The 25,941-nt window shown below is 31.3% G+C and overlaps 1 protein-coding gene across 4 annotated transcripts; it reads right to left on the minus strand.

The window, feature by feature from the left end:
- Positions 1–25,655, minus strand: LOC111699257 (urea transporter 2). 4 transcript variants are annotated; one of them, XM_023469871.1, is made up of 18 exons: positions 25,558–25,655; positions 24,218–24,305; positions 21,216–21,352; positions 18,784–18,851; positions 18,612–18,702; positions 16,400–16,479; positions 15,067–15,159; positions 14,532–14,542; positions 13,564–13,652; positions 12,687–12,795; positions 11,319–11,411; positions 9,954–10,076; positions 8,827–8,941; positions 3,868–3,993; positions 2,069–2,127; positions 1,569–1,657; positions 989–1,025; positions 1–147 (listed from the first exon to the last, which is right to left on the minus strand). In XM_023469871.1, exons 4-18 carry the CDS (start codon positions 18,845–18,847, stop codon positions 55–57), a joined length of 1,272 nt encoding a protein of 423 aa, XP_023325639.1. In that variant the 5' UTR covers positions 18,848–18,851; positions 21,216–21,352; positions 24,218–24,305; positions 25,558–25,655; the 3' UTR covers positions 1–54. The 4 variants fall into 4 exon arrangements, with proteins under 4 accessions (XP_023325639.1, XP_023325637.1, XP_023325641.1 ...); XM_023469869.1 differs by having other exon boundaries at positions 21,216–21,369; XM_023469873.1 differs by lacking the exon at positions 21,216–21,352.
- Positions 25,656–25,941: the final 286 nt, after the last annotated feature.

The raw sequence follows: 25,941 nt of genomic DNA on the forward strand, positions 1-25,941 counted from the left end.
AAAATATTTGTAATTTATATTATCATGTGTGAGAAATACTTTACAAGGATTTGTTCAGGCTGCATCTTCTATTTTATTTGAACGTATTTTTTGGATAAAATCAGGAATTTTTAATTTTCTAGATTCTGTCACTGTATCCATCCAAATCTAAAAGAAAGAAATAATTTGTTTATAATCTGAACTTATAAAACCATTTTATAAAACGAAACTATGTATAACAATTTTTTAAACAAAAATATAACGTTTTCAATTTTTTTTGTGTTATTAAATAAAATTTTTTCCAAGAAATACAATGCCGAGTTAGCTTTTTAGAAATAATGAAATTTGGCAGACATTTTTTAAAATAATACTATTCATTAATAACCGAAGCATTATCATGCGTTTCTAAAAGAAAAGTTTCCTATAAGTTTTGATATGATAATTGTTATGTTTCAGAAATTAGGAATGAAATTCTTGTAAAGATTGAAGAAAAATTGCAATAAAAATTAAATCTTTTTTATCTCTCTCAGGTCACTTCTTTCCTCTCAGAAAGGAGGTTACATCACATTTTTATATTTTCATTTACAAAAATAGTTATATTTTTGGTGAAAAATTATTTTATTCATTGCATGCCAAAAGGGTTCATTATTGGTCAAAAATGATAAGGTTTTTTGTCAAAAGGATGTGTTGTTAGTAAAAAAAAACATTAGATTTTTGGTTGTCAATATTTTTGGTCCGATACTTTTTTATCTATTACATTTTTAAACGTTATATTTTAGTATGAATTCATAGCATTAAAGTTATATTTCCTCCACGGGCAGCCGTAGTACATTTGAATTTCCGAGCCGGGTCAACCTTTCCGGTCTTAGTTTGTACTGTACCTAGCTCTATGGACAGGACTAGCCGGTGCAACATAGGTTGGCGTGGTCAGATTTTACGCTACATATAGGCCAAATTTACTTTTACTAAAGGGGCAGATTTACGTGCCCCGTCCATCTAAACAAATTACCTTTATATTTCTCTCTGGAACAGTCGGGTTGTCAGTCCTAAAAAAATATTAAAATTTATTATTTCCATTTTTATATGTTTGCTTAGTCACATATATATCAGATTGTTCAGAAAATACGGAATTTACTTTTTAAAAGCTAAAGCAGAAAACAAGATGCTTTATAGCTTTAAAGTGTACTTTGATACAAAAAAGTATAAGCGAGTTGATGAGGTTAAATTAAGGACACTTTAAAGTCGTCCTATTATTGATAAAAATATGTATGTGGGACAAGGGTAGTACGATCCCGAAATTTTCTGTTTAGAAATACTGTTATGAGCATGATGAAAAGTACACCTTAATGTTAATTTTCATAGGTTATTAAAACCATATTAATTAAAGATAATTAAATACGTTTACAATTTTATTTGAAGATTTTATTTAATTTTGTGAGAAACCACTTAAGTTTACAATTTATGCAAACTTTTTAACCCCATCCCAATTGAGCTTTTTTGTCTGATATAAATGAGTTGAAGAGGGATGTTTTCAACCCCCCCCCCCCCCCCATTTTTTGTCCTCAGAGTTAAAATCTGCTTAAATTTACCTGTATAGAACACCATTATCTGTAGTTACCAGCAAGAAGACCCAGCTAGTCAGAACAAAGGGAAAAGTGAACACAGGCAAACCTCCAATCTTCATATTCAAATCATAAATATTTTGTAACAATTAGAAATAAGTCTCTATTTGTTTTAAGAAAAGAAAAATAATTGTCCATTAACGACAACGATTCTACACAAATTTTGGTAAAAAGAATCATTTAGCAAACAATACTTAAGAGAACAGGTTTCAAATTCATATGTGCCAATGTAATTGCACAATTCTTAATATAAAAGGCATATATTAATAACAATACAGATAGAACACTAGAAAGGAGTTACGCGCATGCCACATTGAATGACAATACAGTAAGAGAGCATGCGCTTAACTCATTTGGGCTTCTGCCCCAGGGTATTGTAAACGAAAAACACCCAAATCTAGTGTTTACTCTGTATTGTTATTAATCTATGATAAAAGGCAGCAGGTATTTTTTAGTTTTCATCGAACCTGTAGAAAGGGTTGAATAGTCTTCTGAAGAGCTGCAGTTGTTGATATTGCAAGGATAACTGCAAAAGAACATTTATTGCCCTACTAATTTTTATACGTAAAACAGTTAAACCCATATAAAAATAGACAACGGAGGAATTAAAAAATTTCGCCTTAAATATTATTTATTAAGAGTTCACTAATCACTTTTTATGTTTCGGAATAAAAATGTATACAAGATTTTTTTTGTGAAGATAAATAATTAGCCCTGAACTACGAGGGAGGGGGTTCAGAGGCGCCATGAGTCCCGCAAAAATGACCTTCAAGCCTCCAGATTTACAGAATGATCTCCACTTGCTGTTCTTATTTTTTGTTTACCTTAACCAATCAAAAATCAAATATATATCTTTACAGTAGACTCCGCAATAGTTTAAAGAATCGTTTAATCGACTAATTTTAAATTTTAATTCATTCAATTGATCCTAAGTTGTTTTATTGTAAAAAGTGTACATAAAACTAGTATGTGTACTGTAAAAGATGACCTTTAAAAACGACTTTAATATCTTTGAACACATCAAGATTTGAAGATTATATTAACTCTATTGAGCCCTTAGAATTAAATTTAATTATAAAAATGCTTTAATATACAAGTTTTTGCGCCCCCCCCCCATGTATCAATTTTTATTTACATGGCCCTAATTCCCCTGATTTTAACTATTTTTCAGCCCAATTTAATAGTATGTAAAACTTAAGAGCAGAACATGACGCTGCCCTGGATGCCCAGTCCTGTTAGTATAGCATGTTATAGATATTTAGACTATTTTTAAGCTTGTTCTCAACTTTTAAAAAATAATTCTTCAATGTTTTCTAAAGCATACAATAAAAGCAAAAATTCAAGTATTTCGCATATTTTCTTTTGTGAATTGCCCCTGATATAGTTTGATTCGACTGCAATAAATCTTCACAATTAAAGGAATTTGAGAAATTTAGAAAAACATATTAAAACCTTTAATCTCAATTAAAATGGATTTTTTAATACAAATTGTTTATGTATCATTATAAACTATTTTAGTATGTTGAGATTTTTCGAAGAAAAGGTTTTTAGAGGATGGAAAAGCCAAATATTTTTTATTGGAGACCAAAATGCGGGGCGTGGAGAGGTAGCAAGCTGCACGGAGACGGTTTAGCGGGACCTGGAAGTCATTTTGTAAATCTGGGGGCTCGGAGGTCATTTTTGCAGGGCTCATGGCGCCTCTACACCTCCTCCCTCAAACTACGCAGAACAGTCATCAAACAGCCTAGCTTCACCGATTAAGTCGCTGATTTGGTTTTAAGAAAAAATACATACTCGATTTATTTTCCACGGTATTTGATCATTTATAAGCTTGGAAATTAACATTTTACAAAGTATTCAGTCATCTTCTTCTAAATATAGGGTTTTACACTATTTAGAGAACTCTTTGTTAATTTGTTTACAAAGTCGAACTTATGACGCACATAGTAAAACTTATTTTCAATTAATTCATTTAAAACAAAAGCTACAACTATTTAGAGGGTTGTCTTTGAAAGCAAATATTTTTATAGAATAATTGTTGATGCCGAAACAAATTATTTCGGTCAAAATGTTCACAATCTCCCCAATAATTTTTTATTAAAGTGTTGGGAATAATACATAACTGGCATTTTAAGGTTTCCAATCGGAATTCCGTTGCGTGGAATTGTGCAGAATTGCTCGGAATTGCGGGGAATTAAGTAGCTCGCAAATGCGCGCAAGATAAAATCCAAGTAAAATAATAAATAGTTAAAGATAGAGGTAACACCTAAAGGCACAGCTCTAGGAGTAAGTATAGCAAAGAACCCCCCAGTTGCTCCAGCAGTTAGAAGAGCACAGTATCCCCAGATACCAGCATATACATCACCAGGATAACCAGGGTTCAGGTACAATCCTTAACAAATAAGTTTGTGGTTGGCTTCAAATCTTTTTACGATCAATTGCACGGAACAAGAGTTGTGTAATTCTTTTTTTTTCAGATAGCATCGAATTCTGTATAGTTTCTGTGAGATGAGCATCATGTTTGTGGACGAGTGCAATTTTTGTAAACAAATGAAATTTTTCGTGAACGATGGAGGCATTCAGAAAAATTAACAAACAATTAACGTACGACGCATGGACCATTTAAAGAAATAAAAAAGATAGTTTTTCAAAAACGAAGGAAAAAATAAACAGTTTAAAATGGTTACCGATCACAATTTGCATTTTATGGACCAGTCAGACCGCTATTAATTGAACTTTTGAAGAAAAAAAAATGATAGTTTTTTACTGAACAAATTATTATTTTGAGCAAACTTTTTGAAAAAACGAAAGTTTTTGTTTTTGAACAAACTATTTAAAGAACAATTTTTCTAAATGAACGATCTCACTGAACAAAAGAAAACTAAAATATGAAACTGAACGATAATTCTGTAGTAAAGACAAAAAAACGAATGAAATAGGTCATTTACAAATGATAAAAGAAGAAATTAAAAAGAAAGCTGAACATGCTCATCTCTATCTGTACTGTCTATATTTATTAGCAGTTGGATAAGAAAGTTAACACCCTTAATTGTAACGAGTTTTAAAAGTTAAAAATTTTAGTAAGAAATTTACAGTTGATAGTTGGAAATCAGTTAAAGTTCACCGTTTGAAAACATTAACTTTCTTACTTATTATAATGTATATATAAGCCTTTATTGAAAATAATAAAAACTGAATACTGTTTTGCCATAGCATTTTTGTTATGTAAATATGATAATAAAGTTCCCAGTTTTTGAACTGATATAGTTAAAGTAAATATGAAAATAATCTAACTGAATTTTGTAACTTCTTACTCTATTTTAATAAAGAAATTAAGTCTTAATCACAAACTCAAATTTTAAAACTTTTGAATCCCTTTATCTTTATTCAACCTGAGCTGAAAACTTAAGAATGATGGATATCAAGATTAATGCTTGAACTCCTGGTTTTACTAAACCCAAGATTATTTTAATGCACATTTGATATCCAAGAAAGAAGTTTTAAATTCAACCAATCAATGTGTCATGGTTTTATTTCTGGTGTCATATCAATTGAACTAAACATCGTTTAACAGAATTTTTTTTATTTGATTTTTCTTCTTATCTTCGTTTCTCTCATTCCTTTTTCTTTTTCTTCTGGTGACTGTCCCTGATTCTGATAATTTTGAAAGAAAATTAAATTTGTCAAAACTAGTTTTGTTGGGACTCTCTCCTCCATTGTAGTTTTCATTTTCTGTTTTATTGCCTAACTCAAAAATGCCTGACTCAACAAGCTGATTGAAGGTTAATGCAGTGCTTGCTGATTCAGCTTCATCAAACACATATTCCTGGATATTTTTTGTTCAGAGTGAAGTTTAGGTAAAGTGTAGGTGAAATGGAGGGGGGGGGGGGGATGGACATCTCACAGCGCTCTCTCAAATGATGTCTCCTTTCGCCAACGGGAAAATAAAAATTTATGGTGTAGAGCTTATCATCAGAGAGTTCCCTACCATCTTTCCTGTTCAATTTTCTTTTTTCTCTTTTTTCTTTTTTTGTAGGTTTTTGAAATTTTACTTTGAGTTCCAAGTATCAAAGAGGTTTAAAAGGTTTAAACATAGGAAGATTATAAAGAAAATTAATTCTTTAACTAAATTTTATTGAAAACTTGGCAACTATATTTAGTGATACAGGAGTTGCATCTGCATAGTAAAAGTTTAAACTGTGTTACAAAAATTGGGTTTAATTTATTTCAGATAAGAAAATTACATCTTTCTATAAAATTTATATATTAAGTAGGTATACTCTCTTTATAGAATTTGCAGAATCTAGAAGATACAAATTAAAAATTCTGTCTAAGAGAGAATTAAAAACCTTGATCATATATAATTTGCTAAATCATTTGGGCTGCATCTTTAAACAGACTTGAACTATTCTCTTAATCATATCAAATACAAAGTCAAAGATTTCTAAAGCAGAGAATCCAAGCCAAAGACCAAGAGCACTACCAATTTCAACTGTCAAGGCCCATTCATCATATTCAGATACACTTTCTGTTACTTTGACAGTCGGATGAAATCTAATTTGAATTTGAGATGAATCTCCAAGAACAGATTTATCATAGCTAAGTTTCCTTACATTTATCTTCGTGCTCAAACAAGGAACTTTACAGACATCACCAACAGGATCAAGATTTATCAAGAGTTCCAGTCTAAACTTATTCAGCATTTCCAATGTGGTTGGTGTGTAAAACTTGTCAATGATTCCAATGCAACTGTTAGTAGCCGACATCCAAGGTATATTGCAGCCTATCTCAGTCTGTATTTGTTTATTTAGAGTCATCTCAAGGCAGTGTGATAAGGATTCATACTTCTTTCCTTCTCCATAATTAGTGCAATCCTGACCAGGCTTAGAAGAATCTAGTAATACTTGTTCCATTTCTACAAAAAAGTCAAAGAAAGTATTGACAGTGTTATTGCCATCTTGAAACAGTTTCAATTCATCTCCAGTCATTGATAATGTGGAAACTTTGTAATTTAAAGTTTTGGCAGGATCAGTAATTAAGATGTGAACATTGGCACTTTTACTTTTCACTGTTAAAAGACTTAAGTTGCCATGTCTAACTTCTTTACAATTTCCATTGGGAAGAATGAATCGGTCGATTGTTAACCCTGAATCGACACTAATCAAATCAAAGTTTGCAATATAAACCCTTCTCTTCACAACATCAAATTCTAGAGTTTCAGTACCTCCCCAGGATAAATATTTATCAGTTGAATCAGGTCTTCCAAGAAAAAAGTCAGATCTGGATGAGTAGCCAATGCTGCGAGCTGCAGACCAATCAGCTTGATCAAGCGGACAAATCATGATAGTTGGAGATGTCACATTTTCTATATTTTTCACAGAAGTTGTAACTACAGTAGGATTTGAATTGTATTTGATAAATGCTACCATCAACTGGTAAATGAGAAGTCCTGAAGAAATTAATTGAAAAGACATACGACATAGCTGTTGAATGTTCATTATTGAAGTGCAGTAACCCCTTTTTAATCCAATTTCAACGGGTTGACTGGTTGTTAAGTAAATATCTATAAAAAGAAAGTCATTATCTTTCACCTTACAAGAAGACACCAAAAATATTCTTGCAAAATGATCTATATGAATTTAAATTTTTTAAAGACTTTCCCTCTTCTAGTTTTCATATTTTTAAAACTAATAACACAACTATTTTTAAAAACATTCATTAAAACTAACTGGGAATTTCTTTTTCCATTAAAAGTTTTTATGATAATTTTGAAAACATATTTTCCACTTTTTAAATTTGATTTTAGATGCATACAATTTAAATGTTGAGTTATTTTTATTTTAAATTGATGCATGGTAATGAATAAAATATTAATATATTTAACACATTCTTAATAATTAGAATTGTTCCTGTTCTACACCAATATTTATAATTGTATTTATCATAAAATACATTTAAGAAACCATGTAATCAGCCAACTATTCTTGTAACAATAACAATAAATACTTGAATACTAAAAAGTTAATAATTGATTTCTTTCCAGCAACTGAAGGTTGAATTTTCTTTTATCATTCTGATATCCTTGGTTCCATATAAACTCTTTCAAATTTTGGCATGTATCTTCTTGATTTTTTGCATTTAACATCTTCATATTTTGGACTGTAATGTTTTCATATTTTGGCATGCATCTTCTTGATATTTTAGCATTTAACACCTTCATATTTTGGCACATGTAACTTCTTGATATTTTGGTATGCAACTCCTTGATATTTTACAACATGTAACTCCTTGATATTTTATTATGTAACTCCTAGATATTTTGCAACATGTAACCCCTTGATATTTTGGTGTGCAACTCCTTGATATTTTGGTATGTAACTCCTTTATATTTTACAACATGTAACTCCTTGATATTTTATTATGTAACTCCTTGATATTTTGCAACATTTAACTCCTTGATATTTTGGTATGTAACTCCTTTATATTTTACAACATGTAACTCCTTGATATTTTATTATGTAACTCCTTGATATTTTGCAACATGTAACTCCTTGATATTTTGGTATGTAACTCCTTGATATTTTGGTGTGTAACTCCTTGATATTTTGCTATGTAACTCCTTAATATTTTGGTAAGTAACTCCTTGATATTTTGCAACATGTAACTCCTTGATATTTTGCTGTGTAACTCCTTGATATTTTGCTGTGTAACTCCTTGATATTTTGGTATGTAACTCCTTGATATTTTGGTATGCAACTTCTTGATATTTTGCAACATGTAACTCCTTGATATTTTGGTATGTTACTCCTTGATATATGTAACTCCTTGATATTTGGGCATGTAAATTCTTGATATTTCGGTATGTAACTCCTTAATATTTGGGTTAAAACTCCTTGATATTTTGGTATATAACTTCTCGATATTTGAGGTAAAACTCCTAGATATTTTGGACTATAACTCTTTGATATTTGGGGATGTAACTTCTTGATACTTGGATATGTAACTCCCATGGTTTTTGATAGTTGGGAAGTAATTTAATTTGATATTTGGGTTTTAGTATATTCGTCTTTATTTGTATATGTATATTTGTCTATGTAAGCTTGTGTTCATGTTCTAATTAAGGTTTCCATTTTAATCTTTATTTGTATTGGTAATCCAGTTTAAAATTAGCAATGATTAAATGTATGTGTAAAGAATTATTGATATTTTGAATAAAGCGTCCTACCTAGTAAAGTTCCAAGACAGGCTCCTGAAAGCTCTATAAATGCCAAAAGAGGTGAATAGATGAAGACTCCTAACAACATTAACAGGGAACCTGGCAGAGTATTGACAGCATACACCTACACATTTATATTTTGGTACTAAGCCGCTGATAAGATATTCATATTTTTCTTAATATTTTTACTTAAACACAAAGCACATGATAATATAAACAAATAATCACAATTCACTTTGTTTCTGCAAACTTGGCCCATTGACTTAAACACTCCAATACAAACCTGGCCCACTGACTTAACAACTCCAATACAAACCTGGTCCATTGACTTAAACACTCCAATACAAACCTGACCCACTGACTTAGCAACTTCAACACAAACTTGGCCCATGGACTTAAATACGTTAATACAAACCTGGCCCAAGGACTTAACAACTCTAAACAAAATTGGCCCATTGTCTTAACCACTCCAATACAAAATTGGCCCATTGACTTAAACACTCAAAAATAAACCTGGCTAATTAACTGAACAACTTCAATACAACCTGGCCAATTGACTCAACACCTCTATACAAACCTGGCCCATCGACTTAACAACTCCAATACTAACCTGCCCCATTGACTTAACAACTCCAATACAAACCTGGCCCAATGACTTAACAACTCTATAGAAACCTGACCCATTGAATTAACAACTCCATCACAAACCTGGGACATTAACTTAAACACTTCAATACAAACCTGGCCCAATGACTTAACAACTCTATAGAAACCTGGCCCATTGAATTAACAACTCCATCACAAACCTGGTATAATAACTTAAACACTTCAATACAAACCCGGCCCAATGACTTTACAACTCTATAGAAACCTGGCCCATTGAATTAACAACTCCATCACAAACCCGGGACATTAACTTAAACACTTCAATACGAACCTGGCCCAATGACTTTACAACTCTATAGAAACCTGGCCCATTGAATTAACAACTCCATCACAAACCTGGTATAATAACTTAAACACTTCAATACAAACCCGGCCATCAAATGACTTTACAACTCTATAGAAACCTGGCCCATTGAATTAACAACTCCATCACAAACCTGGCACATTAACTTAACCACTTCAATACAAACCTGGCCCATTGACTTTACAACTCCCACTATTACATCTGATGCAAGAAGGGAGTCCTCACTAGAAGGAACAATTTCAGCTGTGGAGTTTTTATTAGGATTTTGTGAGCTTGTGTCTAAAGAATCCTGAAAAATTTGTTGATTAGAAAATCATGGGTTTAAAGAGGTGCTGTTTCTCCGGACATGGTATTTTGATTCACTAATTGCTTTCATAGACTGTTTTTGCATTTAATGGGCAGGTTTTGTACCGAAATAGATTCAAGGGGCAAAAAAACTTATAATGTTTTAAATTGAAAAAAAAAGATTTTTACATTGAAAATGGGTGTAAAATTCGACAAGCATTAAACAAAAATATATTAATGGCAATCACTAAAGAATTTCCCCTTGTCATCACTTATATTTTAACAATGAGAATAACTTTTAAATTAGCTTTCTTCCTTATAACATTAATTGGCGTAAACATTTAATTCGCACACATCAAAGAAATCCAAGGAAATACAAAAACTAGATTTCGTTGTACTGTGGAGTGTGGATTTTGAATACAATTAAAAAGTAAGTAAACTGAGAACTTTCAAAAGATATTTTATCAATTTTGCAATGAAATTCTTTACTACAACAACTTTGCTACCAGTTTCATGGCATTTGTATGCTCTTTGTTTATAATCTCAATGATTGCTCCTCTTATTCATTTTTGGGGCTATTTTTCAGAAAATATAAACATTTTTTTCCGATGTCATGCTTTTTTCACATTCATAATTCAAACTCTCGTCTTTGATAAAACCTTAAAATTAAAAGTCTACTATCACAAGTCTAAAATAACAAAATCATATTTTTTGTTTGAAAATAATTAAAAATAAATATGTTTTAATTGTAATATTAAATATTTACAGTTTTCAAAACTCTAGAATGAAAATTTTAGCCCCACATAAAAAAAACTTATTTGACACCGCTGGCTACCATTCAAAGTACAACTTCAGTCAAGGAAAAAAATACAAAAATGTCGGGCCAAAGAGACATCTTTTCTATTTTGTAAATTTTCCCCTCATAGAAATATAAGATAACTAATTTGTATCTTGTTTTTCAGTTAAAAAGTTATTTATGAGAAATTTTTTTTTGAAGAATTCATTGAACATCTTTATGTTTTTTGTTTGATAAAGTTTTTTTCTGTGCTAGATAATTGGTTTTTATATCAAAACAAACATTTAATATTATTAAGGAATCAAAAAAGAATGTTTAAATAATCTTTAAAAAAAGGTACTTACTACTTATATAAAATTGTATAAAACAGTGAAATTAGCCCCCCCCCCCACATTATTTCAAAATTAAAACTGACTTAACTGTATTGTCCAATCATGAACGTTCATTTACCTGATGTGTGGCAAGTAGAAGGGACATCACCATACAAGCTGTTAAATTGAATGGTAAGGTGAACCCAGGTACTCCATACTCCTTCCTCTCCTCCTAAATAATATTAGAAGCTGATATATTGGATGTTAAAGAGAACCCGGGTACTCCATACTCCTTTATTTCCTCTTATACATTAACAGACGCTGATATTTTCAAGGGTAGGGTGGACCCAGGTACTCCATACTATTTTCTTTCCTCCTAAATATTATCAGACGCTGATATTTTCAATGGTAGGGTGGACCCAGGTACTCCATAGTCCTTCCTTTCCTCCTAAATACTATCAGACGCTGATAAATTGAAGGGTAGGGTGAACTCAGGTACTCCATACTACTTCCTTTCCTCCTAAACTTATCAGAAGCTAATATATTAAATGGTAGGGTAAACCCAGGTACTCCATACTACTTCTTTTCCTCCTAAACTTATCAGAAGCTGATATATTAAATGGTAAGGTGAATCCAGGCACTACATACTCCTTCCTTTCCTCCTAACCATTATCAGAAGCTGATATATTTAAGGGTTAGGTAAACCCAGGTACTCCATACTCCTTACTTTCCTTCTAAACATTATAAGAAGCTGATATATTTAAGGGTAAGGTGAACCCAGGTACTCCATACTCCTTCCTTCTAAACATCACCAGAAGCTGATATATTTAAGGTTAAGGTGAACCCAGGTACTCCATACTCCTTACTTTCCTTCTAAATATTATCAGAAGCTGATAATTTAAGGGTTAGGTGAACCCAGGTACTCCATACTCCTTACTTTCCTTCTAAATATTATCAGAAGCTGATAATTTAAGGTTAAGGTGAACTTAGGTACTCCATACTCTGAAACAAAACAGTTACAGAAGTGGGAAGTAAGTACCTAAAAGCTGCACTAGGATAACTAAGGATACTATTACTATTGCACATTTTATTATAAATGATAAAATTAAACATGGCCATTTGTAAAGAAGTGTGACCCCCTACCCTACGAGATGTTAGATAGGACTGCTTGTATGTTCTTCAACCCCTTCTGTAAATATTTATTCAGATGATTCTTCTGGGGTTACACTCAGTTTCTGTTTGAGGATGTTCTTGATGGACTTGGTAATTCTTCCTTTACTCCTAAGCATTATCAGAACCCTAGACGAACAACTACTCATTCGCTTTACAAAAAATTGAGAAAATCGTTAGTATTTTAATTCTGTAAATAAAGATTTTTTTAAGCAAATGCCCCACTATTGGGTGGGGAGGGGGGGGCAAACTGCATGTCATCCCCCCACCTAGAGATTAAAATAAAATCAAAGTTTTAAAATCGTCTGGAAAAATTATGCCCAATTAATAAAATTACCTTCTCTAGGAGATTCTTGAAGGATGCTTTTACTCCTTGCAGAAGCCCGACTAGTGCAACCTGTATAGGAACAGATATCACTGAACCCAACACAGTTATTGACCAACTTCTAAATAATAGCATTCTTTATCAAGATATGGAAAACTAAATATTATAAATCTTGATTATTTTTTTATTCTTAAGATAAAAGTTTCAATTTTGACTATATAAAAACTAATGGTAGCTTGGCATTAAGAAAACAAAACTGAGCTTTGCAGTAATAGTTAAAGCCTATCTATAGATTTAAAAATTAACTATGGAAAGCAATTTGTCGAGTGATTCAGTACACTGTACAATTTACTTATTGTGCCTCATAGCATCGCATGCAAAATACTTTCTTTACGTTTCTTTTTTCTTTGAAGTATATTATAAAGTTCGCTTTTATCGGATTTGTATCCTTAAATATTTTACTTTGTCATTTTTCATTAAATATACTTTTTTCATATTTATACTTCTATAGTAATTTATTACTTAGCATGTACATTGCACATCTTCTATATAATAAAACTCTTTGCTTATTTGTTTGTATTTATATCTTGTATGTGTTAGCTATAGCTGGCTAAACGGCTGGACCGAATTGGCCTACATTTTTTGAGAGAATTGTTGAGTACTCTAGTACGTATGTTTTTTTTTCTTTCAAAAACAAAAATTTTTCTTTCAAAATTCGATTTTTTAATTGTTCCACAGACTACACCGGGCACTTCAGATACTAATTAATAATCTTTAAAAAGCTAGTAAACTTAAAGTTTTTGCCAACATCTTAGCATTATTATAAGAAATATTACATTTATGAAAGAAAAATAAAGAAAAACTAGTTTCAAATTGTTTCTGTATTTACCTAAGATCAAGAACTCCTCCAAATATTGCCGGGTAAAGTGAAAAAGTAACTGAACCAACCAGTACACCATTAAACTGGGTCAACCCATCCTACGCAGGGGATTTAGGGGATTTAAGAGACGATTCAAATGTGAATAGATCATAAATGACAAGACGTGAATAACAAAAATGATTTTCAAGATATAAACTTCTTTCAGGGAAGTGCAATTTCAAGTGACCCTGAGTAGTAGACATATGGACCCGCATGTATATCTCCTTTAATTTTGAAGGACCGGTGGCAGACCACATTTTTTAAATATAGATGTTTCAACTGGATTACTGTAACAATTTTCTTTAGATATTTCAGTTTGACGTAGAGATCAAAGAATAGATACATAATCTCATATTTACATGAAAACTCATTATCATCTAGTATCTACTATGTAAATAATGACAATAATTTTAATGTTAATCATTAACTGTTATTGTAATAGTAATCTCTATTTTGGTGCTTGTTTGTTTGTATGTCCATCATAGAATGCGAAGCGAACATCTAGACCGATTTGGCTAAAACTAATAAGGGGAAACTCGGTAGAACCATGGGAATGTTCTGAGCTTTCTGTCTTTGTTTGCTGTTTATTATTTTCCACGGGCTGAGGGTGGAGAGTTTTTTATTGATTCCTTTAAATCACATTATTTTCATGAACTGAACCCTTGTCACAAACTCTAATTTTTCAACCTAATGGTGTAAACCTTCAATATTTGAAAGTTTGGTTTTAAATACATGCCAGAATTTATGGTTTCAAATCAGAAAGGACATCTGGTTTCAAAGATATATATTTTGAAATAACAATGGGTATCAGGTTGCGAAAGATAAAAAGATGAAAAAATTAAAGTGTGTCGGCAAGTGTTCAATATAATTCCTTTATAATAAATGCAATCTAATTTTTTTCCCCTCAGACTTTGACCTTTTTTCCTTCTTCATTATACCTGTATTGCATCTAAAACAAACAAATTCAATTTAAATATTTCTGGATCAGTATTTACTTGAAAGTACACTGCATCTACGATAACACATTTTTCAAGGTTATTTTAAATTGTTAACAAATGTTCCGTTAAAAAAAACCATATGAAAAGTATAAGTAAAGACATGTGAAGTTAAGGAATTTGTCCTTTAAGCAGAATTTATCAATTATTTATCTTTGTTTTTTAACTAAAATGTATCGATTCTATCCTTTTTTAAACGAAATTTACCGAAAATGTTTCAAAATATCAGTAAAAAGAGCAGCAGAGCCCAATAGATAAAACAGAGTATTGTTTTGAAACCCGGGTTTCATTTCCATGGAGCAAGAAATTTTATTTCAGAAAGCTAGTTCTGTATTCTTCCATAGTTTTCTAACTTTTACTTTAAAATCTAAACAAAAAGATTTTTGAGAGTTTCATGCTCAACAATATTATGCTTGAACTGACATTAAAAACTGTATCCGGNGGGGAGAGGTTCTTAAAATAAAATTGAATAATTTTCCTGATGGTTGTTTGAAATATAAAGCGGATAGAAGAGCACCAACTGTACAGGCAAGAGTACCATGCCCAATTACGATTCCTCCCAAATAGATTCCTTAAACAAAATTTAAATTGAAAGAAAAAATCGAAACAAGTGAAATAAACGAATTTGATATTTCTTACTGAAAATTCATCAACTATAGCTTGGATTTAGAGTTATGCTTAATTTTTCATATTTTCTTTGAATGACATGCCTTAAAATTTAAAGATTAACCAAAATGTTTCCAAAACTGTTGAATGTGCACATATATTTTAATCGTAATTTCTGTTAAGTACTCTTTTAGCTAAAACAATTGGGATAAAAAGTCCGGCCAGAGGTATGGGTGTCATAAGTGAAATCATTAAAATTATTTCTAGTACAGAGAAATTGCAAAGATTACAATAATTCCACTAATATATAATAATATATATTAGAGTGGAATTTACTAGAAAAAGTGTAAAACGGCCATTTTGTTGTACTGTTTCCATACTGCAGAGCCCAAAACTTAAGACAGGGTATCATTATGAAAACCAGTTTTGGAACCCGGGTTTCACAAATGGGTTTACCCAGTTTTGTAGATATCAATATTTTTGTTTTGAAATATCATTTTATTTAGTTTCTTCATATTTTACCATTTTTTCGAATCTCTTAAATAAAAATCTACACAAATGATAAGACTCCAAAAAGGAAACTCTGGAGTTTCGTTCAACGATACTCTTTTAATTTTCGGGCTCTGGCGTACTCCACATTTTTGCGCTATATAACCTTTTGGGCCCTGGAACATCATTTTATAGAAAATCTAAAATTAATATTAAAAGAAAACCAAATTATGAAATAGGCTGGTTTCATAATTGACTAATGATCATTTCACAAAGACTCTATGCCTTTCACTTTACAAACAATGATTTTCCGTTATAACTATAAATCAAATGATGTTTTTTATTCACCTAATTCATTTTATAAAGTTTATTTAAAAGCTGTAAAAAATTCGAAATTGAAATGGATAGTCTATGGAAAATACTGTATTAATGTACTCTACTGCATATAATTTGTGAACATTTACATGATTTGTACACTTTGAACTTCCTTTCAGGCTGAAAGGGACTGAAAAAATTCATACCGAGAGATTCTCTAAATTCCCCTCTAATATATATTCTATTCTCTTTGCTATAAGTATCGTGTACATAGACTGTGAAACACCTATGAAACAACATGGATTATTAGAATTAATTAATGAAAGAAAATATAGTTTTGATTGTTTGTTAATTTAGATTTGGTAATTTGGTAAGAAAGGAAAAATATTATAATTGTTAACCTGATAGAATTAATGCTCCTGATATAGGATTTGAAACGAAAACAACTTGTGAGATCCCCCGTAGTATTGCATCAACAAACCTTGACAAAAGTTTTAAAAACAAAGTTGTTTTTATTAAATGAGAACGATCGCTATTCGTTTTCTAAAAGTTCAAAACGGTGGGTCTTTTTTAAAAACGATCGTTTTTTTCCGAAAACGAAACGATCGTTTTTGAAAACGAAACAAAAAACGATCGTTTAACGATCGTTTACAAAAACGATTAACAACCCTAATCATATGCGATATTTTCCATAGCATCAAGAATGTAAGGCAAGGAAAGTTTATTGCGGTCGTGTATACTCTGCGTACATATTGAAACCAGTTCTCTTTGGGCGGAATTTGTAAACAAGAATAGATGTATCAGTGTTCGTTTAGTATCCGAGGATGTTAAAAGCATTAAATTTTGAAAATTTTGATAATTCACATAATAGTTTCCTATGACCAGAATATTTCATCGATTTTTTTATGTGAAAGATGGATCCCATTTCAGGCTTCGACATCCGTCTTGTGTTTACATTACCGCCCAGAGACAGTACACTGCAGTACAAAAGACAAAAGATGTGTACACTTCTGAAATAACTTTCCTTGCATTATTACATCCTTGCATTATTACATCCTTGCATAGCATTTTCTATTGTGTACAATTACTGTACACACCAATCAGCAAACATCTGTATTCAGGGATATTTATTGATCCTTTGAATACGAAACACAAAATCTTCAAAAATAGACTGAATTCAAAAATGTTTTGTTATATGTTTAAAATTGCAGTATTTTGTAGTTGTAAAACTTAACCCCTGAATGGGTATTACATGCAACAAGTGGCCATGAGATGGCACTCTAAACGTAGCATGTCGTGCTGGGTCAACTATAGGCTTTATGCTCATTCCTTATAACTTAAAATAATCATAATGAAATTAAAATCACAATGTCTATAGGATGTTAGGACTACATCCTTAAAAAAATTATTGAATTTGGTCAACACTGCATTAAATAAATGCTCTATATCTCTTAGGGTTAAAACTGATCAGCCTACCTGCAAAAAAGAATGCATTGACAAAGCTGAAGGAGGTTCAGAACTTGCTTAAATGACAAAAATCTATTTAAAGGTGTTCTGTATAAGCCTAAAACTCTTTAAAGCTTTGTTAGTTAACAGATTACAAGTTGAGGGTGGAGCTAATATGACCAAATACCAATTTGGAGCCTTGGAGGATACTGTAACCCACCATTTACAGGCAAATGCAGAGCCAGTTCCTTCACTTCTCCATTAAAAAGGAGAACAGCTGCCGGGGAACATTACTGTAAGCTGATTGAACCATATTTTATTGCAAAGATGAATATACCTAATTCAATCCTAAAGCTTTTCCTTGTGTAAATCAAATCTAACTTGGTCCGCGAGGGCCCAGCTTGTAACTTGTAACTTGTAAACTTGTAAACAGCTACCACAACCAGCCTCTTTTGCTGTCATCAAAAGATTAAATTAAAGTTTGGGTTAAGATACACCTGACAATAACCACGAAGTAATGTCTGGCCTGTAATTGAGAATATTTGGGCCATGGCAAAAAACAAGGTTGCAAGGAAGAAATGTGAAAATCTCTATCATCTAAACCAGTGTGGTGAGAATATGAAATAACAGCCGGGTTGGGTAGGCTGCTCAAATCTTTTCCCAAGAGATAAAAAGCATTCAATCAGAGCTGTGCACCTCGGACTTACCAGAGTTAGAAGCAATCGGTTTCTTCTATTTGAAATCATACGCGTTTTGGTTTTTATTTTAATAATCTTTAAACTTCTGGATTTGTTTGTAAAATACTTTTTATTCAAAACGTATATGCCGGCAAAAAAGTATTTAAGAAAGAAGGCTGAAAAATTATGTTTAATAGGAGAAATTGTGATCGAAAGTCACAGCTTTCTGGAATATTGACAGAACCATTAAATCCACGTGAGTGTTGACCCAATCCGATAATTTTTTAACCATGTAATGATGTAGTCCTAACGTCGCCTTAGAGATATTGTGATATAAATTTTATTATGATCACATAACAATTTTAAGCCTGTGAGAGAAAAAAGTGTTAAGTGTTTTTTTTAACACCGTTAAGTCTTAAATCAATTTATTTAGTTGGGGGGTGGTAGGATGGGAGGGGTTGGAGGGAGAATATTACAGTTGAAACTGTACCTAAATGGTATCCAGTAAATTGAGTTTTTATTTCTTCGTATTAAATTCTTAGATAGTTCGCACTCTCCAAAAATACTCATGAAACGTTGACCTAAATGGAATTCGTTAAAACAAAAAATCCAACTTTTTTAATTAAAAAAAACTTTTATCAATCAAGATTCTTAAAATTTACCACATCCTTTCTCCTCTGTTGGTTTTAATTCTTCCGCAGCATTTTCTTTTGATTTTGAAGCCATAATTCTGAAGATTAATATTTTTATAAATCAATTCTTATTTCTTGGAAAGTTTTTTTTGTAAATATCAACATAGAGATGAAAAACTTAGGAACCGATTTGCCTCAAATTTAGGAACTCGATAATCACGGAAATGTTCTTACTCATGTAGATTCAGTATGATATGAAAAGTTGCATCAATTTACAAGACAGGGTCGACTTTGAAGTGTCGCAACGCCTTTGGCTTTGATTTTACCGCTCCAAATCAATTAACTATTGTGTAGCCCTAAACATGACCACTTCAAAACTTTTTAGCTTTAGTTTTTAAGAAATAATTGGCAAAATTCTCATAACTTTTGGCATGAGAGCTTGCAAACTTTAAATCATAGTGTATTTAGACTGGTTTAAAAATTCTAAAGTGAGTGGGTTGACTTTTAAAGACTCCATACAAAGCTGGGTTTCCATATAGCGTTATGAAATATATGTATACGAAAAATATTGAAATCTTGTCAATGTCATTGAAAATAAGAAATTAAATTTTTTTTTTTTTTTACATTCTTTAGATAAAAAACATTTTCCGAAAGATTTTTTGGATTATGTAACAACCTGCAATCTGCAATCACATTTAAGAATTTAAGAATGAACTATTTGAATATTAATACGATATGAAAATTACTTTAAAAAAGTTAAAGATAAAGAATGTTATCATACATGAAGGGTGACCCAGAATTTAATAATTTAATTCATAATTTAAGAATCAGAATACATAGAAACATGCAGGATTACTCTCATAGTACAGTGAAACCCTTAATAACGAATACATCGAAAAAATTCATCAAATGTCGTATTCTTCACTTTCTGATAATGGAATGTTGCAGATATTTAGTTTTTTAATTAAATGATTATATGGAACTCTTTAAAACTGTTCCCGCATATTCTTGGCTATTTATTTATTTTCGCAAATACTGAAATTTACGTAATATAGTATAAAAAAAACTCTTTGAAAAATTGCCAAGACGACATTTGATAAATTCTTCCGCTGAATTAGTTATTAAGGGTTTCACTGAATGAATTTTAGTCCCTTTAAGTCTGAATTAGTTATTAAGGGTTTCACTGAATGAGACTTCAGAGACGACTGTATGGAATTTATACTGCCTTGAATAATTTCCTGCAACTGTAAACTTGTTTCTTTCTGTGTCAAATGATTATCTTAGCAATTTAATGGATTAAATATAGTTATTTAAAAACAAAACAAGGAAACAACTTTAGTGTTTTCTATCTTGAAATATTTAATTTGACCGTAGTCCATAAAAGTGATTAGTGGAAAGACAATGAGCATAATTTACAGAATTAATCACTTTTTAAGTTAAAATAACGACAATATCTTCCTCATTGTTACCCAGATAAATGTTCAGATAGTACAGTTGTTGATAGGACTTTAATGGGTTGATAAATTGAAATTACATCTATCTGTCCCTTAGAACATTTACTGTTGGTTTGAAGTATATATAAAGTGTTTATAAGAAGAAAATTAATGTCTCATATCTTTTATGCTAGTAACCTCGTACTTTTTAACAGTAATCAATTATCTCATTACTGTTTCCTTCAAGATTGAATTCTCTCCCTACCTGATTTAAATGAATTATTGAAAAATATAAATATTTAAAAATAAAAATATTAAAATGAATTATTGAAAAATATAATATTTATTTAACAATGTAAAAGTTTTTACACAGTAGGGATCTTTAAGCGTAAGGAATTCATATAATCCAATTAAAGAGCCTTCAATAAGATCGATGAAAAAAAAATCGACACAAACGAGTTTGAAGGTTTATATAGTGATGTGATACAGCTGTACAAGGTAAGAAAACAGCGCAGGTTAACAAAAAAATCCTCGACAATTAAAGTAGAATTGTTATATTTGTTGGAGGATGAATTTGAGATCGAACCTTGAACCTCGACTTCAGCACTTTTAGCAGTACATGCACATGAACACTGTTTTGGTCTATAATTCAACAATCTTTTAACTTACGGATTTGTTTATTCTATACTTTTTCATTTAAAATACATATGCCGACAAAAAAGTATTTTGGAAAAAAGCTAAAAATTATGTTTAATGGGTCAAATTGAGATCGAAAGTCACAGCTTCCTGGAATATTGGCAGAACTGTTAAATCCACATGCAACGAACTATGCAACAGGTAAGACAAGTGTTTTATTGGCTCATGGATGGAGAAAGGACACAAGCATTTTTGTCTTACAGTTTGCAGGTTGTCTTCATAGAGAAGAAATCAATTTTAAAAATGTTGAACCTTTCGAAAATCTAGCAAAAAATGTTGACATTGATGTCTTGTGCATGTCTTGTCTCCAGAGAAAAATAAATATATTCTTACATTGATGTGTTAATTTTCTAGGTTCGTCTCAGCTGTAGCGATCCCTGATAAGTCTGCTAAAACATTTTCTTCAGTGATCATGAAACACTGGGTCGGCCTCTATATGGTGCTTCATCCTCAATTAGGACCGACTCGGGCTGCAAGTTTAGAAACTCTGTAATTGTAACAATATGAAAGCATTAAATGTAAGAGTAAAAGTGGGGACGCCATAATCACACAATTCCTATCCCTTCGAAAGATTTCACAGAACTTTAAAAAGCAACACTAGAAAATGGGGAATGCAATTGGGAGAAAAGTTTAACCCTTTGATTTTAGCTTATAATGCCACCCAACAGCAGCCCTGCCCATGTTTTCTTAGACAGAGAGACGTATATGAGTACAGCTGTACAAAAGAGAATGTTGAATTAATGGAAAAAAGCTATGTTATACAGATATTCCAAAAGAAAATTATAAACACCATAATTTCCTATGCACATCCAATAGGATGCTGTTAACCTCCTCCTCCCTAGAGCCTTGCACTCCAAATTTCGCAAGAGCAATACAGGGAGTTGATGGATAGATTAGAATCCGACCAGGATTAAGTCCTGCAAGTTCTCCACTATGTAGTATCAACTGGTTGTTTCATTACCGCCTGCTAGTGGGTATTCTGGACCCTGTGCATAGTAAAGAGAATTCTAGCTGCCTTGCCCTTTTGTAAGCCGCCTATGCCTGTGCAAACAGATAACAAAGCCAGGGCGGAAGTTTTACTTGAGTTGTTAGGCTATGTCCACCCTGAACCATACCGTAAATCCTCCGCCGCACACAGAAGAGGTCTACCATAATGTTGGGATCCGGTTCACAAGCGAGGCGAATGTAGAATGAATTATGTGAGATCTTGGAACCCATGCAGTGTGCATAGGTTCCAAGATCAGGTAGAGGATGTAAGCATGAAGAGACAGCTTTCTTGTACACATAAACTGTAGGAAACGATAACAGTGAGCCGGGTGACAAGTCTCCTCATCTGTATCATGTAGAGATATTTATCCGTTGAGAAATGCCAGCTCTCCGTGGAAAAAGATGCCATTGTTTAAACTGAGAATTAGAGAGTTAGGTTCATCCAACGGACTAAAGACGGATTATCAATATCAAGGGTGATCTTGATCAGGACGAATGAATAGGCGGAAGATCCGCCAAATAGAGCTCCGGTTTTCATGAGTCTAGTATACAGTAGTATCATTTTTAAGTGTTAATTTTTTACTTGTAAATACATTTTTTCCTATACTCTGTAGATTTACTTACGTCGGGTTTAAGACTATTTATTTGATTTACTCTGACCACTTTTAAATGGTAACATTATGGGAACTGAATTTTCAACTGATGTCCTATATCTTTGACTTATAAATTCAGTTAGATCAAAGGCTTTCCCTATTAGGTTGCAAAGAGGGATTTATATTTTTGGTAAGGTTGAAAAAATACAAAATAAGACCTTTTAAACCTTTCTTTTAATATTTTCCATCCCACAAAACGCTTTTTCTCCCATAAAAAGTTTTCACTTCTTTTATCTGAAATAAAGCTGAAAAATTCTTCAAATGTTTACAGGTGTTGTTTTCAATAAACAAATAAAGAGAGTTGGGTTTCGTTATTATCTATTTTTTAGATATTCTAAGATTTGTTGCTCTTGATCTATCTTCTATAAATACTTCGCTTGTCTGGGTGGGGGTTTGTTTGTTTGTATCTAATAAACGTCAAAACGGCTGGATCAATCGGCCCCAAATTATTTGTGGGACCTCACGGGACCCAAGAAAGGTTTAAGAATTTGCCTCTTACAAAATTCCATTTTAAAAATTTTGGAAAATCCACGAAATTTTTTTTATTAAACCCGCGAATTGTTTTGTTGTTTTTGTTTTACAATGTTTACAAAGAAAGTATGTTTATTATTGAAATAAAAGATTTGTTACCTTCACGTACCTTAAAACTAGTTTCTAAAACCCATAAGACAAATTTTTTTAATGAAAACCCTGTATAACCTTATCCTGAAGGCTGAAATTTTCTTTAGCAATATGTTAAAGTTTATATTTACGTATAAACCAATTTCAGAACCAAACTTTGTTTAAAAGTTTTTTTTTGTTTTAGTATAATTATGTCTTAATTCCTTTAAGAAACCGTTTTTTTACAAAATTCTAATGATATATTTTAAACTAGGCTTTCATGGTGCTTTGCTAAGTTACCACTCTCATATATTTTCTGAAATTGGTCAGTGTACGCCTTAATGTCCATGCATAATATAAAAATATAAGAAAGGGCTTCAAAGCGCTTGACCGACCATCTTCTTATAGGTCAGTCCTAGGAAACAATTTTGCCTGTTCGATTAAACTCATTCAACTGTTTCGACGTTTTTTTGTTGTAAACAAACAAATCAATATAATTTCCAACTTATCGGTCAAGAAGCAAATTCAATTTTAGATTTAGTCTTTTTTATCAGTAATTGTTTTATCAAAGAGATTAGACCAAGGGGGATGATAGTTTCCTACCTGTGTGCTCAGTTAGCTGTGCTGTACACTTACATTTGTTTACTAATAATGATATATGTACTATAGGTTAGGCCAGAATCTCTTTATATTAAACACATATGCAGTACGCTCTCGGTATAGTTCATGGCCTATATAGTTAGTAAAGGATTAGCGTACATCATCACCCTATACACTATAACCTCATTGGATTAGACAGTAATATTAATAATTAATAATTAATAATAATATTTAATTTACGTAAAACTAGCAACAATGAAGCACATTGCATCCTGTTTATATTGGATATTTTCAGTCATATATTGATATCCTAATCAAAATCTGTCTAAAATAGCGTACCAAGAAAGTATAAAATAGGAAATACAAAAAAACAATATCTAATTAAAAGCTTAACATCACAACGTAATAACGAAGGATTGGTTTTCGGGTTTAAAAATCATTCTTTAAAAAAAAACTTTATAATTCTATCAATATGTTGAAATAAAAAATAATCACCGGGACGAATTGAAGAGCTTTCATTTCTATAGAGTATCCCCTGCGTAACTTGAGATAAACGTACACTGACGCATTCTACGCAAATAACCTAAAAGAGAAGGAAGATTAAACTTGAAACCAATGAACTGGTTTTAGCCGTTATTCTTATTCCTTAAATATAATAAGGAATAACGGATAAATTGTTGCCATTTTAGTGCACAAATTTATTTGCACTAGTCTTATAGGGGTGCAAACGCCCATTTTCAATTTCTTTTGTGAACATGTTTTCTTTGTGTACACTGTAAAACAAAAACAACAAAAAATTTCGCGGATTTTATAAAAAAAAAATTCGTGGATTTTCAGAATTCAGCCGTTTTGACGTTGAATGGATACAAACGGACAGACAAGACAGACAAGCAAATTATATATAAAGAATAGATAGAATAGCTCATGTTTTCCCATTGATTTTGAAATAATTTGAAATAATTCAAGAAATACATGTTTAAAAAAATGGACGCCTCCATGTAAGAAAATAGAATATCTTTAAAATTCGTTTTAAAATGAATATCCACGGCGAAAACTTTTTTTTGAATAAAAGTTTGGACTTTTATATCTTATATATCTTATATCTTATATCTAAACAGGCGATTTCTCGTAGTGAAAGCAATACTAAACAACAAACCCCTTTACAACATTTCTGAAGTAAAACATTAGATAGAACTCTTATGTTGCGATCAACTCATAAGATACGTAGGTTTCAGCCTATACCCCATTTCACTTTTCCTTTACAATCCCTTAACGTATAAAACATGCAGCTTTAAAAACTTTATAACCATTAATAAAAAAATTGGTCGATACTTCAAAGTTATATTTTCAAAAAAGAAATTTGTCAATAAATCAATGCTAAAATCGATTATTTCGTTTTCATTATAATATTGAATTTCTTATTTTCTTTGAATTTATTGGCAGATATCTTCAAATTCTTCAAATGCCGTCTTTTTAATAATAATTCTAGAAAATCTGGAGAAAATCTTTGTGAATAATGAGAAACCAGAATAATGAGAAAATAGAAACTAATAATTGAACAAGATTACTTCTTTCCGATAATAAGATTATTTTTTTTTTGAATATGTTCCTATACATGACGTCTGTAGTTTATTGTAGAACCTTTTTACCCTTTATGTCGTCGTTATTTAATAATTAAAAAAACTAATTCTGAAAACGTATCCACCCCCAAAGTAGGAGTTTTGAACGTCGAATTTGCGCTCAAACTCAGGATTTACAAATCTTTAAAAAGTTTAATATGTCTCAAATGAATACGAAAGTAGTTTTCCAAAACACTGCTTACTCAGTTCAACTACCTTTAAATAATTGGATCATCATCTAATAAGAATTTCAGTTCGTCTTTACAGTCTCATTCTGTACGTGGGTAACCCTGAATAATCCCCAAAAAAAGAGTAATTCAACATCCTACCCAGTTTATTAAAATATAAAAATATGAGACATTCTTTTTTCTTACCTAGCGTTTTATGTTAAAGAAAAATTAAGATAATTTCAAATTTATTATGCATTCATATATAAAGAATTATAATTTATAAAGAAAATAGCATTTGTTACAAGATTAAACGGAAATCATAATAGTACGAATTAGTGCATGTTTAAGTAATGTAGGGGGAGATTTATTCATACAAATGCATGATTATTAAGAAATAATTGTACATTTTTTAAAACTACTAACTTTTCTT

The sequence above is a fragment of the Eurytemora carolleeae genome, unplaced genomic scaffold (assembly GCF_000591075.1).
Source record: "Eurytemora carolleeae unplaced genomic scaffold, Eaff_2.0 scaffold269, whole genome shotgun sequence".
Taxonomy (NCBI): domain Eukaryota; kingdom Metazoa; phylum Arthropoda; class Copepoda; order Calanoida; family Temoridae; genus Eurytemora; species Eurytemora carolleeae.

What these genes read in the sequence shown, in the direction of transcription:
- LOC111699257 (XM_023469873.1), bottom strand. Translation starts at nt 18,847, where the DNA reads ATGGCTTCAAAATCAAAAGAAAATGCTGCGGAAGAATTAAAACCAACA. An exon ending in TCCTAGAGCTGTGCCTTTAG is followed by an intron (nt 2,128 to 3,867) that starts GTGTTACCTCTA and finishes GTTCTTTTGCAG; the next exon opens with TTATCCTTGCAATATCAACA. An exon ending in GATAATGGTGTTCTATACAG is followed by an intron (nt 1,026 to 1,568) that starts GTAAATTTAAGC and finishes ATATTTTTTTAG; the next exon opens with GACTGACAACCCGACTGTTC.